General features: G+C 33.8%; 1 protein-coding gene across 1 annotated transcript in view; it reads left to right on the top strand.

The window, feature by feature from the left end:
- Positions 1-20,975, top strand: part of LRP1B (LDL receptor related protein 1B) — a 1,901,338-nt gene that overhangs the window by 1,601,928 nt on the left and 278,435 nt on the right. Inside the window, exons 48-55 of the mRNA XM_043576625.1 lie at positions 1,358-1,471; positions 1,715-1,864; positions 5,107-5,229; positions 6,992-7,111; positions 11,743-11,871; positions 14,964-15,086; positions 18,592-18,732; positions 20,099-20,286. Of these exons, the coding sequence (XP_043432560.1) occupies positions 1,358-1,471; positions 1,715-1,864; positions 5,107-5,229; positions 6,992-7,111; positions 11,743-11,871; positions 14,964-15,086; positions 18,592-18,732; positions 20,099-20,286 (1,088 nt within the window). The remainder of the gene's footprint in view (positions 1-1,357; positions 1,472-1,714; positions 1,865-5,106; positions 5,230-6,991; positions 7,112-11,742; positions 11,872-14,963; positions 15,087-18,591; positions 18,733-20,098; positions 20,287-20,975) is intronic.

The raw sequence follows: 20,975 nt of genomic DNA, 5'->3' as shown, positions 1-20,975 counted from the left end.
GCAAAGTAGAAAGGAATATATGATTAAGCATAAGCTATTCTGTATAAGGTGTAGATAATGACAGTAGCATATTGAAACTGATTCTCATCTAAGCATAGCAGGGAATTGGAAAGCCATACTTACTAACAATAGAGACAAGTCATACCACATTTATGCTTCTGAGAACGAGGGATTCATATTTCCTATAGCAGATATTAGTGATATGGCTGTGTAAAGGAGTAGAAAATGGCATGGATGACTTTCTAGCATTGCTGAGCTATTTCCTCTGAGTAATAAAGCAAATGCTCAGTGGTTGCTCCATCTCAGTGTCTCTGGCTGGCTGTCTGCTCTTTTCATCAAAGTCGACTTCCACTTCTTTGCAACCAGATTCGGAATTCCCTATACTAACTCAATTAGACATTTGCTTAGTGTTACAACCATGTACTTTTGAAATTGGAAGGAGAAAGAATTTCTCAGCAACATGCAGTTTTTTTGTTTGTTTTTGTTTTTGTTTTTGTTTTTGGTATGTTGGCTTAGTGCTGCGCTTATATTATCATGGGAACAAGGCACAGTCCTTGCGTTCATGGAGCTTACAACTTAGTGGGGGAGCAGATACATAAACAGGCAATCGCAATGAGGTATTTTAAGTACCACAACGGAGAGAATAGTTGTGCTACAGGGAAGACGTATGAGACTTCTAACCCAAGCTTGCAAGGGTGGGAGCCATGGGTTAAGTTTGACTTCCCAGAGTTAAAATAGTAGAACCAAACAAAACTATGTGAATTAGTTGAAATACATATATTCCCCGACTTGTAATGCAGTTATGTCCTGATACACCCATCATAAGTTGAAAATATTGTCAGTCAAAATGCATTTAATACACCCACCCTATCAAATGTCATAGTTTAGCCCAGCCTACCTTAAACATGCTCGGAACACTTACTTACATTAGGCTATAGGTGGGCAAAATCATCCAACAAAAATTCAATGTTATAATAAAGTATTGTGTATCTTGTATAATTTTGTGACTACCATACTGAAAATGAAAAACCCAATGGTGTCTGGGTACAGAATGGTTGTAAGTTAATTGGTTGTTTACCCTTGCAATCACGTGTCTCACTGGGAGCTGTGGCTCCCTGCTGCTGCCCAGCTTCAAGAGAGAAAGTATCATCATATTGCGGATCTTTAGCTCAGGAAAAGATCAAAATTCCATATTTGAAGTATAGGTTCAACTGATAGTGTATGGTTTTCACACTCTCACAAAGCCAAAAACTCATTTCGAACCATGGTAAGTCCGAGACCATCTGTACTCAGAATGTTAGAGCAAGAAATCGCTTTTGTCTCATCTATCCATTTCTTTATTTACCTGTTTTTCCAGTTTCAACCTGTGCCTCTGTTGAGTTCCGTTGTGCAGATGGGACATGCATTCCAAGATCAGCACGATGCAACCAGAACATAGATTGTGCAGATGCTTCAGATGAAAAGAATTGCAGTAAGATATTCCACTACCTTTTGTTTGTTCCTCCCTGGGTACCTTTGGCATTCCATGGAGCACTGCCCAATGTTTCACTGAACCTTGTCCAGAATTGATGTGTAATTAACCCCTGTTGTGTAGGATAATTGCATTTTTATCTCTTCAAATGAGGTTAACTTTTCTTGTTTCTGTGACCTACATAGAAGGCTCATAATCTTTACAGATGAGGTGTTTTTCATTTTTCTGTTTACCTCCTTACAGATAATACAGATTGTACACATTTCTATAAACTTGGAGTGAAAACCACAGGGTTTATAAGATGTAATTCTACCTCACTGTGTGTCCTGCCAAGTTGGATATGTGATGGGTCTAACGACTGTGGGGACTACTCAGATGAATTAAAATGCCCAGGTAATTCTAGAAAGAAAAAAGTCTTTGCCTTGAGATTTAGAGTCTCATTGTATACAATAAATTTTTGAAACTTTATTTTTGATATCCAGTTGTTAGGATTAAAATTTAAATAATGTAGACTAAATTACAGGAAATCATCCTCTTCCAAACATGCCCCTTGATGTTTTTTAATGAGTTATGAAATGATACTCAAGAAATCTGTTCTGTATTTGAATCGATTTCCTTTGAATGTTCAATTCGTCATTAATCCTCTTAAAGTTGGTGATTAAGTCTTAAAATGTGTGATCTCTGAAGTTTCCATGGAAGTATTACATACTGAGAAAAAAAATATTCATGAACTAAAGGGAGAGAGACAATGTTTCTCACCACTGGCTTTATTCAATGTCATAGAGTTTGTATTGTCATGTTAGGCTGTTTGATGAAGTTTACATAATCTTTTGACATAGTAGCATGAGTAACAGTTATTTTCACTGGATCAAGGTCAGAAAGGCATATTTATATCTCACTTTTTAATCATTTTGCAAACATAAGCTCTTTCAGAGTGTCATCTGCATTCTTAACAGAACGCTTTCCATTGAAAAGTGCTGTTCCTTTCTAAGTATTTGAGAAAACAAATCTAAAAAAAATATAAGAAGTAAAGGTGTTAAATTACTATACCTGGAAATAGATATGCTTTATAGGAAAGTATTTCAGTAGTTTCATGACTACCATACTGAAAATGAAAAACAGAATGGTGTCTGGGTACAGAAGGGTTGTAAGCGTATTGGTTGTTTACCCTTGCAATCACGTGTCTCACTGGGAGCTGTGGTATTTCCTCCTTCTTATCCTGTTGCTATACTCACTTTTTCCATGTTTAGTTGACATGCAAGTTTTTAAAAATATTTTAGGAAATTATATTCATAGGTATTCTATGCAGCAGTATACACACACGCACACTCAATCTCTAGTGTCGAACAATATTCTTAATAATTTATAATCTGTCACTTAATTTGCATTAGCAGATTCCTTTTATTTTTGTGTTTTCCTGCTCAACGATTTGTAACATTCTTGATATCACTTTTGTTCCTCCTGTGTTTGAAAGGCTAGCTGCATCCTAGGAGGAACTGGAGAACTTTTCCGGTTCTATGGAGAACTTTTATATGCACTTGTGACTGTGGCTCACCGCAACTCTTCCACATTTTACTTTTAATCACATAAGACGCTTTAAAAGACATATACTGACATTGATTTAGACTCATGGACCCTGGGTGTCTAGATTCATAATCTGTTGTTCTTTCTACAAAAATTACCTCATTATGGCTGTAGTTAATTTTTAAAATTAACTTGAAGGCAGCATGTAATAGATACTCATTAAAACTTACATATATATAAAAACTTTGTGGCCTTTATATATTTCTAATATTAACAAATTATTTTTAAAGTTTACTTTTAACATTAATAAAGAATTATAATCATAGTGGACAAGAAGGAGAGGGGAGCTACATAGACTGATGAGACAGGTAGATGGACAGACTGGAAGCCAGTAATAGGTCAGGCTAAACACCTTAGGTGATATCTAGGCAATATCCTAAGAAAAAGTAAGACATAAATCACATGATTTTTCAGTTTAGTGGTGAATTCTATCAAAAATTTTATTTTCATCTTCAATTAAATATACAAAATTGGCATTTGAAAAAATAAAATGGGATTGTTATCTTAATACAGTCACAACAGATTATTGTCGTATGATTATTATAGTGTGAATGGATTATTATATCATGATGTATATTCTAAGGTTTGCTTCCGAATTGGCTATGAGCCAGTCTAAAACTATGTAAACCTAAAGGTACAAGGGGACCTTGTAGAGAAAAATCTAATTTAGTAGAGAAAAATCTAATATTTTATATGCTCTCTTAGAAGTGATTATAACAAGAGGCGCCTGGGTGGTTCAGTTGGTTACGGCTCACGTCATGATCTCACAGTTCATGGGGTTGAGCCCTGCATCAAGCTCTGTGCTGACAGCTTGGAGCCTGGAGCCTGCTTCAGATTCTGTGTCTCCCTCTTTCTCTCTGCCCCTACCCCACTCATGCTCTATCCCTCTGTCTCTTAAAACAAATAAATAAACATTGAAAAAGATGCAAAAAAAAAAAAAAGAAATGATAATAACAATACTCCACAGTCTACAAAATATGTAATTTACAAAGTAACTTTGCATGCAGATACTTATTCTCAAGACATTTATGTAAGAGATAACATTTTTAGAGATTCCATTGTAAATTGTTTTTCTTTTTAAAGTACAGAATGCTTATATAAACCTTGTCAAAGCATACTCTGAATACAAGACAATAGGAACACCCAGCCCACACTTTCTCAGTAAAGACCCACTAATGTTTTTGTAATGTTATTCATCTTTATGAATATAGAATTACAGATATTTTCCGCCAAAAATGATTCTTTAGCCTTAGTCCCATTCACTTCATAATTATCTGTTTTATTTTGTTCTATTTTGTTTTATTGTTTTGTTTTATTTTATTGTATTTTATTGTATTTTATTTTAATTAATGGTACTCCACATTATTTGTATTTAACAAATTTTTCCATTATCTTTTTTCTGATCCAGGATCCAATCCTGTATTGGATTTGATTATCATATCTTCCTAGTCCCTTCTGGTCTGTGCCAGTTTTTGTTTTGTCTTGTTTTAGTTTTTCCTTGGTTTTCATGACCTTGACATTCTTTTGTATATGTATATGTATATGTGTGTGTAATATATATAAATGAAAATAATTAATGTTTATTTTTGAGAGAGAGAGAGAAAGTGCAAGCAGGGGAGGGGCAGAGAGAGATGGAGACCCAGAATCCAAAGCAGGCTTCAAGCTCTGAACTGTCAGCACAGAGCCCAAGACAGGGCTTGAATTCATGAGCCATGAGATCATGACTTGAGCCAAAGTCAGATGCTTAGCCAACTGACTTTGCCACCCAGGTGCCCCTAATATATATAAAATTTTATTTTAAGTAGGCTCCACACCCAATGTGGGGCTTGAACTCATGACCCTGAATCAAGAGTCTCATGCTCTACCAACTGGACCAGCCAGACACCCATGACCTTGACATTCTTGAAAAGACCATCTCAGCTTTTATTTAAGATTTTTTGTTATTTATCTCTTCCAGTTTACAGAGTATTACTGTTTTATTATCTACCTAACATTGTGGAAGCTAAGATTAATTTAAATTATTTAACATTACATTCTGTATTTTATCACAGTTCAAAACAAACATAAATGTGAAGAAAACTATTTTGGTTGTCCTAGTGGAAGGTGTATTTTGAATACCTGGATATGTGATGGTCAGAAAGATTGTGAGGATGGACTTGATGAGTTCCACTGTGGTGAGACATTCTATCTTGCTCTGTGACATTCTTTTTCTGTATGCCTTATTACTACTTATATGCTGATGTTCTCTTTTTTACATAGGAATTTTATAAAAAAATGTTGCTAATTGATTTTAACAATTTTCATTTTTATTAAATAATACAAAATGATAAAAATTAAAATAGAACAGAACTTATAATAAAGAATAACAATCTCCTGTCCCAGCCTTTTATTTTAACATTAATGGTTATCTTTATCAATCTAAATGGTACACCTTTATTTTCTGACTTATTAACTTGAAATGCTAATATATTTACTTTCTGCTATAAAAAAAAAGGTTTTAGTTCACACTACTCATTATACTCTGCCTACCTATTAACATTGTTATTCTAAATGTTTCTATTAGTTACATGTATTGTTTTAAATAGTTTACTTAAATTTGTATTTCCTCAAAATCTCATCTCTCAGCATCTAACTTCCTAATTTCTCATGTGTACATTTCATTTTACTTGGCAAGGCAAGACAGCACTTTGAAAATTTATTTTATAGAATTTATGGATTTTGTAATTTCTAGGCCAAAGAAATTTCCTACAGGGAAACAAAGCATATATTCATTATTTTCATTTAACACAAATAACGTACACTGTGGTGAATAGACAAAGTAGAGGAAAAGATTAAAAATGGATCTTCTATGAAATGTCAAACTCCTCTAAAAGTAAATGTCATCATGAAATATGAAGGTGCATTTTGTTTGATTAAGATGCTATATATCTTTACATTAGAGCCAGATTCTGAACAGGATTAACAGAGAACTTTACAAATAGTTTATGTAGATTCATAGTTTCTGGACAGGAAGCCATTATACGGTTGTACTTTCTTTAGTTTCATTTTTTCCAGGCTTCAGTTTTTCTAAACTCTTTTCAACAGGTCTTGTAAGTGAATATTTTAAATAAAGATGCAAGGTTATTAAATAATTTATAGGATCAAAGTCAAATGTCTATTTTTATTCTCATTTACATTTGGAACACTTGAATTTGGAAGGGTTTTATTTTGGATTTTGCCTGGTAATAAATAGGCTGAGTGGAGGAATAGGCCAAGGGTGAAGGAGAAAAATCACAAACCTGACTTTGGAAATAAATGGAGTACACTATTATAAATGCATAATTTGGTAGTAAAATACAAGCCACCATGCCAATGAATTTGGATGTTATTAGTCAGCCTTAAGGGTCCCTAAGAGAGAAAAGTAAAAACACTTAAGGTTTAGTAGTTAGGGGTGTAAAACTGATGGCTTGTCTTTGAGCTAAAAGCCCCTTAGTCACCTCATCATTATAAACAAACATATATGCTGGTGAATATAGCATAATGTAATCTTGCCTTAGAAGCATTTTTTTCTCTAGTTCAAAAATCAATTAAAAATTAGGACGGATGACTAGACCCCACTTGGAATATTTGTTTTATATCTATGTACCAGATGTTGAATCTTTTAATGACACCCTGGAATATATATTTAGGGGAGAGTGGCCAGCATAATTCTGTGAAAATTCTGTGGGAGGAAAAATGTTGCATAACCTGAACACTCAGCGGGAATAAGCAGGCTGTTGTCAAAATTTTGTAGAGCTGTAGTAGAGAAGAGACATTTGGCTTGTTTTATTATAAGACAATTGATTTTAGCAAAATCTAAAGGAAGGACTTTCTCACTGTCAGATCTATCCTAAGATGGTCTCACATGATTTTTCTTTTCTTTTGCATCTAAAGCAAACATTTTTGTTTGTTGTCTAGATTCTTCTTGTTCTTGGAACCAATTTGCTTGTTCTGCACAAAAATGTATATCTAAACACTGGATTTGTGATGGAGAGGACGATTGTGGAGATGGATTAGATGAAAGTGATAGCATTTGCGGTGAGTTGTTTCTTTTGTGTTCTCATTCAATTCTTAGGCATATGATATATGTGCACTACAATTTTAGAGCAATCAAAAACATGAAACTCTGTTTTCTACTCTGTTAAATTTAATTTAAATTTACATATACATTTCCATGTAGCTGGTTTTATTATTTTAATGACAACCTGTCGTTCTACTATTTTTACATACACAGTTATTCAGTTTTTAGGATTTTTCCTGAATATTCACAATGAATACATTTGCAAATTTTATTTTTTTTTAGTATTCAATTACTTCTTTGGAATAGATCTCAATGACTGAGAATACTTGGATCAAATAATCAAACATTTTTCATGGCTCATGATATGTATTGCTAAGTGCCCCTCAAAAATATACTGATTTGCACTGTCACAAGCTACCCACACTATTTATGTTTGTATATATGTATTATAGTGATTGTTATTAGTGGATTGTTTTAAATAGAGAGTAAAGAAGGGGGATATTTATATATTTTTAAGTGTACTTCAATAAACAGCTTTCTAGGATTAGAGATAGAATGTCCCACTATGTATCAACTACATAGCCAGTGTAATTGCTTTCAAATAATCACAAACATTTAAGAAATAACTTAAATGGGATTATTAGCTTAGTTTCTTAAGGGGAAAAAGATGGAATTTATCTAGTCTGTATAAATTTATTACAAATGGACAGGCATTCTATTTATTTATGTGTCTTTGTGTTTATCTTTCTGATCTGTTTCTATTTGCATGTTTGTATTATAGGCATAAAATCTTTACTCATTGTATTAGCCCTATTTCATAGCTTTTATCATCCTTATTTCAGAGAGAAAAGGACCTGAGTCATAGAATAAGGTGCATGTACAGAGTTAGGTGTACTTAACACCATTTTTAAATTTTAGTAGTTGTGGCCTTTTAGGTCCCTTCCATTGAGACAAGTTGATAGGATTTTATACTATTCAAGTTGTTTGTAAACAACATAAAATTAGAGATGTCCCCTGACAGTAGGCAATTTATTTTCTTGTATTTAAGCCACCCCAAATCTATCTTTTGTTTACATAGCTGAAATAGTTATGCGGCAGATAAATACAGAAGGATCACTATAGAAAAGCTCTGAAAGGAAAAAGAAATCAGTAATCAATTAGATGTTTCACCAGTGGCTTTTAACTACTTTTTCCTCTTTGCTATTAATTTTGTTTTAATTTTAACAAAATAATCACCTACTTACAATGAGGTGAACATGTTGCCAGTCACTAAAATCATCTTGGATTTGACCTTTTGTTTCACCCTACACCAAAGCGCTCAGTTGATACCTCTGTCTTTTCTGAGTGGACACAGCAAAATAGAAGGTATAAAGCTTATGCAATCATACAGAGCTGAATTATCCCACATCTGCATTTTTGCTACCTATTAAGAGGGTACAAAAAATATCCCTTATGCAACTATTATGATCATCTATCATGAATCAATGTATACAATATAAATGTTCTTTTTCAGAGTATTATTGCCAATCTACATCTATCAATGTGCTGATAACTTTTTAAATAATTAAAATGGTAATGGACATGTTTACCTGTTGTCAAAACCTGTCTGTTTAATTTACTTACAGGTTGTATTTTATATGCTAACTGCTAAGCTGGTGACACATACAAAATCTTTAGACCAAGTATCATTGAATGAACTGAATCTAATATACTAGGTTTGGAAAGAAACTTTATAAATAATTTATCTCAGTGGTTCACAACCTTAAGTGCACAAAATATTCTTCTTAGAAGTTTGTTAAAAATGTAGATTCTTGGGGCGCCTGGGTGGCACAGTCGGTTAAGCGTCCAACTTCAGCCAGGTCACGATCTCGCGGTCCGGGAGTTCGAGCCCCGCGTCAGGCTCTGGGCTGATGGCTCAGAGCCTGGAGCCTGTTTCCGATTCTGTGTCTCCCTCTCTCTCTGCCCCTCCCCCGTTCATGCTCTGTCTCTCTCTGTCCCAAAAATAAATAAACAAAAAAAAATGTAGATTCTTTTTTTAATTTTTTTAACATTTATTTATTATTGAGAGACAGAGAGACACAGAGCGTGAGCAGAGGAGGGGTAGAGAGAGAGAGACACAGAATCTGAAGCAGGCTCCAGGCTCTGAGCTGTCAGCACAGAGCCCGACGCGGGGCTCGAACTCACAAACTGTGAGATCACGAACTGAGCCACCCAGGTGCCCCAAAAATGTAGATTCTTAATCTTCATCTTTAAATATTCTAATATGGGCTGTAAGCACAACCTTTCTTAGTAAACACAATAATGGTTCTGACTTGGTATCTGAGGATCCCATTTAGTTAATAAATTGCTTTAGGTCACTCAGAGTATCAGTAATGACAGAGCTAGGACCAGAATTCAGATTTCTGGAGGATTTCCTAAATGGGATAGTAACTCTTACCAATCAAATATAATATCTGAGCAGGTACCCAAGACGGATCTGGTGGAAATCTTTCAGCTTGTCTTCTTTTCCTGGAATTCATTTCCCTGAGGAAGGCAATGTGTCTCCAGATGGCAGGAATAACTATGGAATGATGCCATGAGTTTTTTCTTTGGCCCATTTTCTTTCCAATTGACTATGATGTTTTGGCATGCTCTTAACACAGAATCTATTGAATACTATCAAGGGAGTCAGGAAATTAGCTGCAAAGAGCTTTATGCCATTTTATAGCTTGAGGTGGCTTAGTAATTATCTAGTCATTTCCCTCATTTTACAAATAGTGAAGCTCAAACACTAGTCTTCTCCAAGGTCATAGCGAATTAGATTTCTCAATAGCCAAATTGATGTTATATCTATTATGCCTACCTTGAGAATAAATTGGGTGATAATCGGAAAGTAGACAAGGAGTTTCACATGCACCAAAACTTCCTTACTAGGGAGAATGCCTTTTTTTTTTTAAACTCAAGCTAAATAACAAAAATATTATGGAAATTAAAGCACTAATTGAGAGTATAATAGTAAAAGTGACACTTTATATTCTAATGGCAAGTTTGAAAAGATAGATCATTATGAGGAATAGTATAAAAATAAATTCTGGAGGAAGATAATTTTATTATAGAAGGTACTAAAGACATAATAGTTAGCAGGTAAATTCATTTTTAAATGAAAGCAACATTTATTTAATAGATTTTTTATGATTTCTTCCAGGAATAGATATCATATTAAACCTCATTCTATTAGCACTGATCCCCAATCAAATGAGCACATGTGAATTACCTGGAGGACTTTTCTACATTCACTTGCCATCCTGTCTTCTAAGCTAAAGTATATGTGAAGGACAGTCATGTTTATGAAGGAGAAAATCCTCAAGGCATTTTATATGGGCACGCTGTTGCCCTGCCGTATTGAAAACATTGCCTTGAAAAGCATTTTCTGCTCCTAGCAACTCTACAGCTGAAAAGAAAGATGATAATTATATAATGAAAGCATGTTGGTCACTGCTTTAAATGTTTGGAAACAAATATCTCTCTTCACTCCATTCAGTCATATTGTATTTTATTCCTGGAAATAATAGCGTTTTTTTTTAATAGTTCTAACAATGTGTTTTCTTCCTTTTCTTTCTTTCTTTCTTTCTTTCTTTCTTTCTTTCTTTCTTTCTTTCTTTCTTTCTTTCTTTCTTTCTAGCATCTTTCTATGGGCAGCTTTTGCTCTCAGAAAATGAAGTTAAAGAAAAGTTAGAACATGATTTGAGGGTCATGTAACTGATTCATTCAACAAACATGTTATATAAATAAAAGCAGGAGCTAGGAAAATATCATGAGAAATAATCATGTTCTGTTTCATATGTTTACCCTATACCCACTTAAGGAGAAACAAAGAAACCACCAATGACCCTTTGAATTTATAGTGAAAGTCAGCAAGCATTTTTTTTCTTTCTGTATACATCTGAAAAACATCATACATCTAAAGGGACATTGAATTGACAGAGCAAAGGTAAATTCTACTTATTAAGTGTGTATGAAAAAAAGGAACATGCATACATTTATTCTTTTCAGCCAACACAAGGTGGGGAGTAACAGTCATAGCATTAGTGGTTAAGAGAAGGTGCTTAGCAATCAGAAGAGTTTTGGACTCCTAGCTCAACCTGTGGGACTTTCAACTTCTCTGAGGCTCAGTTTTCTTTCAGTGAAATAAGGCTAATAATAGTCTACTGGTTGGGATTACTGCAAAAATTAAATGAGTGAATATATTATGTGCCTAGCATATATTAAGCAATAAAAATCTCATTATTATCATTACATTGTTATTATAACTATTACTATTATTATTATCCTTATAGGTTCTGTCTTTTATAAATGTTATCAAAGTTTATTCACAAGTCTATGACATATCTATGCTTTGCTACATCTTACAAGCAGAAAAGATCTTTATTGTTTTCTGCCATGTAGCCTTAAGAAATCTAACACTTGCAATTAGGAAGAAATGCATTCTGGGAGGAAAATGTGTAAACATCTGTAGGAGAAGGATGCTATCTAATGATTCCAAATAGCTACAATCTCTTCCTTGTTAGCAACATTCTTCTGTGTCCTTTCTTTCTAAGGGAAATATAAATGTTAGACTTCCCCAGCAGACATGCAGTGATCTTAATAGCATTCTTTCCTTGGGTTTCAGGCACTGCCACCTGTGCAACTGACATGTTCAGCTGTCAGGGCTCCCATGCCTGTGTGCCACGGCACTGGCTTTGTGATGGTGAAAGGGACTGTCCAAATGGAAGTGATGAGCTCTCCACAGCAGGCTGCGGTAAGACACGTGAAGGAAAGCTGCCGCAGCACCCTCAGACTCTTGCTTTTGTAGTATTTACCATCTCACATTTTCTCTCACTTTCCCACTCCCTGGACTCATACATAGTACCAGAATTAATCAGGTGGGATGTTGTCATCAGAGTAGTTCAGCAGTTCAGCAACCCCTCTAACCAGCTACTGTCCAGAGATTTTCAAACATGCACATTGGGATTACCCATTTAAAAACCATTCTGATGAACACAGACCCATCTTTTCTCTTCTGAGATTATGTAGCTATCTGATGTTGTGTGACTATAGTAGATTTGTTATTTTCTTTTTAGAACCCCACCCCCACAAAGTGTTTTAGATTGCCTATTACAGACACTCTATAAATGAGTGATGTGATACCAAATAACTACTGATCAGAAGGTCAGTAAACACCTATTAGTCCTGCGGAGAGGGTATTAACCCTTAGGTCAGGTAAAAATAGTATGGATATAGCTGAATGAAGCTGGGGGATCAGGGGAACACCTTTGGAGGTCAAACAATTTACTAAGTTTCTGACTCTTGGTCACCTCAGGAAATGTTCACGGAATTACTCAGTAGTAAAAATTTAGATAAAATCTTTTGCATGATCAAGAGAATGAGGGGCCTGAATATTTGAAAACTGTCCCAAGGTCACATAGGGGATCCATTGAGCTGAGCAAGTTGTCAGAAACAGTGCTGTGAATTCTGGCCATTAAAATGAATTCTGCCAATCATTTCTCCAATGACCTGTCTTCAGGTCTTTAAAACTGTATTTGAAGCCATAATATAGGTGTGTGTCTGTGTGGGTATGTATATATGGGTGGACGGGGTAGTTAAAGTGGAGAAAGAAAAAGAAAACTATGAGGCAGGACTATGTGTTCAAAACTCATGCTATTATAGAATAGTTCACTTTGATCTTGAAACCGATATGTGTGTCTGTAAAGGTCAATGGGGCCACTGAGGGCTACGTAACAAAGGATTATGCATCAATTCAGTGATCCAGATGGCCCCAGTATACTATTGCTATTGTAGTAAGTTAACACTCTGGGAGACATATTAACACTTTTGGACCACATGGGTGCTGTTAAGTAAATTATGCTAAAGTACAACAAATTGTACTCAAGTGACCTGAAAGCGTTAATGCCAAATAAGCCTCTGTTGCTTGGTGTTTTAAAGAATAATTCATGTATTAGAATTGGCATAATTCACTTGAGTTATATAACTGTCACAGAGTTCAAAGTTAGCGGAGTTATTAGTAACTGAATTTTACTATGATTATAATGGGAAGTTTTAATGCTACTTCTACATGGCTTCCGTATCTTTTTTGAAAACAAATTTGTTGGAAATAAGTTACACTTGATTAAATCCAAGGAATCCTTTTTGTTTTACTTACTCATATCTCTATTGTAGTCATTACAGACTTGAAAGCAGAGATTTCCTTTTTTGAATATGGGTAAAAGAATAATTATAATACTTTAAATATCAAATTAAATATAGAAGATACTAGGTCATCACAAAGAAATATTATATAACAAAGGTAAAAGTGTCATAGAAGGATTTCAAGGAAAAGAAATAACATTATCTTAGTAATGAAGGACAAAGAGAAAAAGAGAGTTATTCTAGGTAGAGAGAAGTACCTATTAAGACATGGATGTGGTGGGGGGAGTTAGAAGGCATGTGAATTTTTTCAAGTGCCCATTATATGTCAATTATATTGTTAGGTTGTTTTATTTACATTATTGAATTCCCACAGTATCTCAGTGAAATGTTTTTGGGAATCTGCCAAAAATAGTTGTTAAATAGATGGGAATTTAAATAGCACCTGGGAATTTACTGAGTACCTAAAATAAGCTGATCTGCTTCATATACCTTATCTGGTTCTTGCAAGAAGTTTATCAGATAGATCTTATCATTCCCGTTAAGTGAATAAAGAAACAGATAAAACAAGAAAGTAAAAACCTTCCATAAGATATAAATCATAAGTAGCAGAGTGACTTTTTGCAAAACCTTTCTCTTTCTAGTATACTATAGTGACATATATCAGATTCTTTTTTTATTTTACTTAAAAGTGAGATATAATTGACATACAACATTATATGAGTTTTAGGTAAACAACATAATGGTTTGGTCTATGTGATATTTTATAGTAATTAATAAGTTTAGTTAGCATCTATTCTATAGCAGATTTTTTATATTCAAAATATCTCAAACAACCTTAAGTCCTAACATACATTAATCTTTTAAATATTAGACAAAGTAATTGAAAATATTTAAATTATCTCCTCAAACCACTGTGATTCCATGCATATAGTATTAAAGTTTATTTACTCTGCAAAACTTACCAGTTTTTGAACTTTTGCTGAAGGTTATTGGACATTTTGGTCAACTATTTTCCCCATTGGTTAGGACCCTTGTTAGAGCATTGTTTTCATGAATCAGGGTTCCAAAAGAATCAGTATTCCATTTCATGGATCAGTATTCTTAATTTGATGTGGTACTTACTTGTTGGGCTTATCAGACCATAGATCTTAACCTATTTCAATATCCCAAAGTCACCCAAGTTTTATTTTCATCTTAGAAACAATAGTTTTCTTAGCTATTTTGATGTTTTCTTTTCACTTCCATCATGAGCATTAGCACTCGGTAGTCTTTTCAGGTTCATTTTTCACAAAGAAGCAAGGTTTTTATCACTTTACTAGCAATCCTGCAGGCATAAGGAGAGAAAAAACCCAGCCACATTATTACAGTTGAATGATTTTTTTATCACTTATGAACTTTTGAATTCATTCTTTAGCAAACTTACAAATTGCTAAATGGCCTGAAATTTCAGGGTCACTGTGGAATTGGTGAATGTATTAATACTAAAACTTTGAATCAGCGTTCATATATTTCATATATAAATATATGCATTTTAATATATATTATGAATTTATATGTATGTCCATATATATATTAGCAAACTTTCCTTTTTTTGTAAATAACTACGAATTATTGAGTATAATAGCATACATTCCCAAAGTCCTAAGGTGGGGGAAGATGAAATAGGTACTCATCTAACTTTATTTTTTGTGGTATCTTTATTAGCTCCCAATAATACATGTGATGAAAATGCTTTCATGTGTCATAATAAAGTGTGCATCCCCAAGCAGTTTGTTTGTGACCATGATGATGACTGTGGAGATGGCTCCGATGAGTCACTGCAGTGCGGTAAGTATACCCAAACTTTTCATAGAAGATGTTGTCAGGCTGAGTAAGAATCTTTTAAGATACCTTAAGAAATACGTAAATACAAGAACAACACATTCCTTTATGCACTAAGGACATGTAAACTCAGTAATATATAGATGCGCCACAATAACTTCTTTAAGCTCTAGCTTAATTACACATTGACTTGGAGATCATGCCTACGTGTAGCATATTCTTATTAGGAGCCACACAGGGAAATGTTTATGAAAATGTTTTTGGTTTAAAGTGCTTTAAACTTTAAAGACAATATATGGCTAGCTAGGTCAGTCTTATAGCCAAATGAAATACTTGAGTGAGAAAAAAAAGAATTCACAACTATCAGAGAAACTGGATACGTAATATTTTCCTTTCACCTTATCCTTTTACATGTACACTTATTTGTTAAAATTGAATAATATAATGATAAAATTTATCTTATTGCATATATATTTATAGGACCAGTACATATATAATATACACACAAATACAAATATAACTTTTGTAGTGAAAATCATTAAAAATTCCTACTTGAAATTGAATTCTTACATGAACTTAGTATTTTTGTAAGAAGAAAAAAAAACTTAAATACATACATGGATAAATGTAAAATGAAAAGCATTAAAATCCACATATAATGATGAAAGGCAGTAGATTTAGTGCCCTCTTTTGTTCTTCCTGTGTTGTGTCTATAGCCTTGGTTTTTGATAGCAGTCTCTGATAGAAATCATTGGATACCAGTTTTTATGATCATTTCACCATTAAGTCATGGATTCAATGTGATGTTTTAAAAGATACATCATAACTCAAGGTGTTAATCGGAAGTACAATTAATTCTGATTGAATACCTTCCCTCTGTTAGACACTTGCTCAGTTGATATGGAGATGAATGAGACAGAGATAGAAGAAATTGCAAACAAACAGGAAGATCAGAAATACAATATAGAAAAATAGCACACATTGTCAGATGGCAATAAGAATCACAATACATGGGAGAAAAGCTGAGAGAATAATTTTTGAGTCACTAAAGAATAAAGAAGCAAGGATTGTTAGAGAAAGTCATATTTGGATGGTAGAGAACATACACAGTGGTTAAAAGCTTGGACCTTAGAGGCAGACAGCCTGGGTCCAGATCCTGGCCCTGCCCCTTACTATCTGTGTGATCTTTGAAAAGTTATTTCACCCTTTTGTACCCAAATTCTTCATCTATTTTAAATATATATATATATATATATATATATATATATATATACACACACACACATATATATATATGTATATATATATACATATATACATATATATGTATATATGTATGTATATATATATATATATTAAGGATGTTAAGAGAAGTAAGTTAATATTTGTAAAGTGCTAAGAATAGTTCTGCACACATAGAAAGTTCTTTGTATGTTTACAAATGACTGTAAATTGACATGGTTGAAGAATAGCAATTAGTCTTTTCTGAGGTAAGTTAGAAAGTTGAAGCTGGATTCTAAAAAGTCTGGAATATTTGTTAAGGAATTTGTATTTAATTATTTGGCTCCTAGTTGGCAACACACATTTGAAATAGGGAAATGCCACAGTCAAAATATGTTTCAGGACCATCTTTTTCAGAAGAGTGGATGAGATATTACCCTGGGAGAGGGGAGACATTAGGGAGAAAGTAAGCTAACTAGAAAATTATTGCAATAGTTCTGATGATTAATGATGTGATGATAAGCCAGGGCAGAAATGGTGGAATGAGGAGAACAGAATCAGTCAGAATTCATCTACGGTCAGATATGGAGGAGAAAGGAGAATTTCTAGCTCGGATGACTTGGTGGATGGTGTGTTACTATTAATGAACTTTGGAACACAAGAGATTAAGGGCCAAGTTTTGCAGATGCAGAAGAGAAATGTAAAAAAGAATTAATTTTGGATACTTTGAATATGAAGTGTTAATCAGACAATCACATGGAGCTGTACAGTGAGTGTTTGAAAATTTAGTTCCAGAAACCAAAGGATAACCAGGAAAATAAGATTAATTTGGTGGTCATTGGCATAAAGATGATATTCAAAATGTAGCCAAGAATGAGAACACCCAGCACTGCAGACAGGAAAACGGGAAAGCAACATGTTGAAGATTGAAGTTAGGGCTTCACCTGCAATATTTTAGGATGGAACAGGAGTTGACTTCATACAGAAAGAAGGATAAAAGGGAACAGCAAACGTGAAGTTAGAAAGATGTCCAGGAGAGTGGATTATAAATATTAAATTAGGAAATTATTTACAGGGTAGTGTGCTCAACATCAAATGCTGAAGGAAAGTGAAATAGATAAAGAGTCTGAGACACCTTTGAATTCACTTGTCACTTGGTATTTGTTAGCTCAAAGAGGAATTTCAGAAGGCAGATGTAGAAATGGATATTAATGAATTGAGGAAGAGCTGGAGATAAGTGAGGAAACGCTGGCTAGGGTAGTAGGAAAGAAAAGTAAGGTATAGTTAAGAGTTATGTGGATGGATTTTTTATTGTTACTGGGCTGGGAGAGACTTGAATGTAATGTACATATTGACCTATTGACTGAGGAGAATGAACTAGTGAGGAACGGGAGGGAAGAAAGACCAGGGAAACTGGAGTATTTTAGAACTCTCTAATTTTGCCATTCTATGTGACAAACATCTCAATTATATAATCATTGTTGAATTATTTTTCTATTGGAATTTTGTCTATTTGTTAATAAACATACAGATCTTATTCCCTCTTTTCAAAAGTAGAATATTTGCCAGATTTACCAGAAAGTTTCTTAATGGAAATGATAGTTTTTATTGTTAACAAACTTAGGAAAAATACTCATAATATTCAAAATCAAATGAGTTTTACTTACAAACAGGCATAGATATGAACATTAAAAATTGATGGGTTGATACTGTGATTTGAATAAAGCTTTTCAATACCTCTCAGTATCAATATATAGGATAATTACAATAGTTTTGTTTTTATTGCTTTATAAATTTACTTTTCTTTCATTTTAGCAATGTCTTTACAGTTTCAACACTGCTTCCCAAACACAAACATAGCATTACAGCTTCTGAGAATTATTATTATAACTCAGAATCACTTCATCCATATGTTCTGGTGCTATACCTAATCAAGCTTAGTCTTGAAAAAAATGTAATAGCTTTATTCTTGTTTTTCATTCAGAGGGAAATTTTTAGAAGACAGATAATAGGTGAACAGAGATGGTATGGTATCCTCGAGTATTGCATTTCTGTTTCCTCAGAAACACTAAGATTGCCTTGTTTTTTACTTTATTTTCTGGCCTTTAATCCTACTTTTCAACCACAAATATCTCTTCATTATGACCACTGTTCCCAAAAGAAATTAGAAACATTTATCATAGGAGACATGGGTAACTCCCATGGTTAACTAGGTATAGTGTACATTGGGGGATGTAGTTTTAATGAGTATTTGTTATATGAATTAGAAGGTTTGTTTTTTTGTCTCTAGCATATCGACAGTGTAATGTGGAAGAATTTAGTTGTGCTGATGGACGATGCCTCCTAAGTACTCAATGGCAGTGTGATGGAGACTTTGATTGCCCTGACCATTCTGATGAAGCACCTTTAAACCCAAAGTGCAAAAGTGCAGGTACAGAAAATATATAATATGCTTATTCCACAATTTGCTTTCTACTTTATATTTTTAAGTATTTTTTAAAGTTTATTCATTTTTAAGAGATAGAGACAGTGTCAGCTGGGGGGAGGGGAGGACAGAGAGAGAGAGGGAGACACAGATTCCCAAGCAGACTCCAGGCTCTGAGCTGTCAGCACAGAGCGTGATGTGGGACTCGAACCCATGAACCATGAGACCATGACCTGAACCAAAATCAGACGCCCAATAGACTGATCCACCCAGATGCCCCCCCAACATTTGCTTTTTAATGGCAAAACTGTGACTCTGATTGTCATTCTAGTATGATATTCAAGGAAAATGCAAATAATTAAGCATATGATGTTTCAAGTGATACCATGCAGGATCCTAGTAATCAACTATGTTTTGAAACTACTTTTAGAAATTTAAATCTGTGCCAAAATACAAAGATTTGAGGCAATGAACTTAATGAATCCATCGCCTTGCCCCTTTGAAAAAGTTATTTTTTCTTAATGCATGATTATGTGAAAATAATTTTCTGGTATGGTCCTATTTTAAAATTTAAACATAAAATAAGCTGAGGTTTACTGAGAGAAAGTCAGTATGAGTCATACTTAGGCACAATGAAATAAATTGCATATCACTTGAACAGAAATATATACATAGCCAAACTTGGTCTATTTATCATTTCACTAGTCCAAAGACTGAATACATAGTCGTATATTTAAAATAAACCCAATTGCTTTTTTCTCATGTACTTTACATGCTAATAGGCTTTCTTTTATCATGTATGATAATGAGTAATATTCAAGTCATCAGGTTGTAAATACCTGCAAAACCTAAACTCCTTTCCATAGATATATTTGGAAAAACTATTATTCACCACAAATGTCCTTTTTATGCCCTGACTTAAAAATGTCAACGTTATATTTCCAGGAAGAAAAAGAATTTAGGAATATCTACCGATTCTAGATTCTTAATTTTTAGTGACATATAATTTCTTAGAGACCTGTGGCTTTAGGGAAATGTCAAACTATCATCATACTTTTAAATTCCATCTTCACAATATAGGTGAAGACAGAAACACTCCATTAATTTTCCTAGAGATGCTTATTTTGATTGTTAATTTTCATGGCAAAGAAAGATTTTCAATAAGTGTTGAACATGAAAGTACATTTTGCCCTTGATTTTTTTTATATTTTGTGTATAAAATATTACACTATGTATAGAGAATTGTAGATGCACATATATTTACCATAATTTTTGACAGATAAGTTATCATATTTGTGAATGTTTTCAACAATTGTAGTATAAAGCAATGGCATGCCCTTTATGTTCCATTTGTTTTATTTTCTTTTTCCAGAACAGTCATGCAACAGTTCATTTTTTATGTGCAAAAATGGCAGGTGCATTCCCAGTGGAGGTCTTTGTGACAGTAAGGATGACTGTGGCGATGGCTCAGATGAGAGAAACTGCCATATAAATGAATGTTTGAGTAAGAAAGTCAGTGGATGTTCTCAAGATTGTCAAGACCTTCCCGTCAGTTACAAGGTAGGTACTCATCAAAAATAGCAAATCACATGATACATTAGAATTTGAGACAGTGAACGCTATGTAATCTATAACTGTAAGACTTAAAATGCATCATAATATTGTTGAAGATATATGAAAATGTTGAACATTTTCAATGTATGCTGAACATAAAGAAAAACAAAATCAGCAGAAGACCAGTGTTTAGGGAGATACTGCCATGTTGGTGGCACAAAAATATGTATGCAACTCTTAAGTTCTCATTTCTTCCCTCATTCTTTCTCCCATCTTTGAAGTGAAATGGACTGAGCATCTGTCTACCACAACATTGGATAATACAATATTGTTCATATAAACAGAAAAAAAACAGAACACATGAATTATTAGGACTAAGTGCAGGTACACTAAAAATATATCATGCCTAATATCCTAATTGACTTTTGTTAGTACCATTTTCCTGAGGAGGGTGATACACTGACAAAACTGATTGGCAAGAATAGCTCTTAAAAACATCTCCTTTTCATTCATGTTGGAAAGGAGGGTGCAAATGAACATAAAATTAAAGCTGCACAGTAAGTTTGATTATGGTTGGGGAAATCTTAGGAAGAGCAATTCATTCAGAAGTCACGGTTTTTAAGTGAACACTAGTTCTGTCTGAATCAGCAATAGGACAGGCTCCTCTAAAACACAGACTCAGTCTAATGCCAGTT

Source organism: Prionailurus bengalensis, chromosome C1, assembly GCF_016509475.1.
Source record: "Prionailurus bengalensis isolate Pbe53 chromosome C1, Fcat_Pben_1.1_paternal_pri, whole genome shotgun sequence".
NCBI classification, from domain to species: Eukaryota; Metazoa; Chordata; class Mammalia; order Carnivora; family Felidae; genus Prionailurus; species Prionailurus bengalensis.
This window is presented reverse-complemented; position numbering and strand designations above follow the sequence as displayed.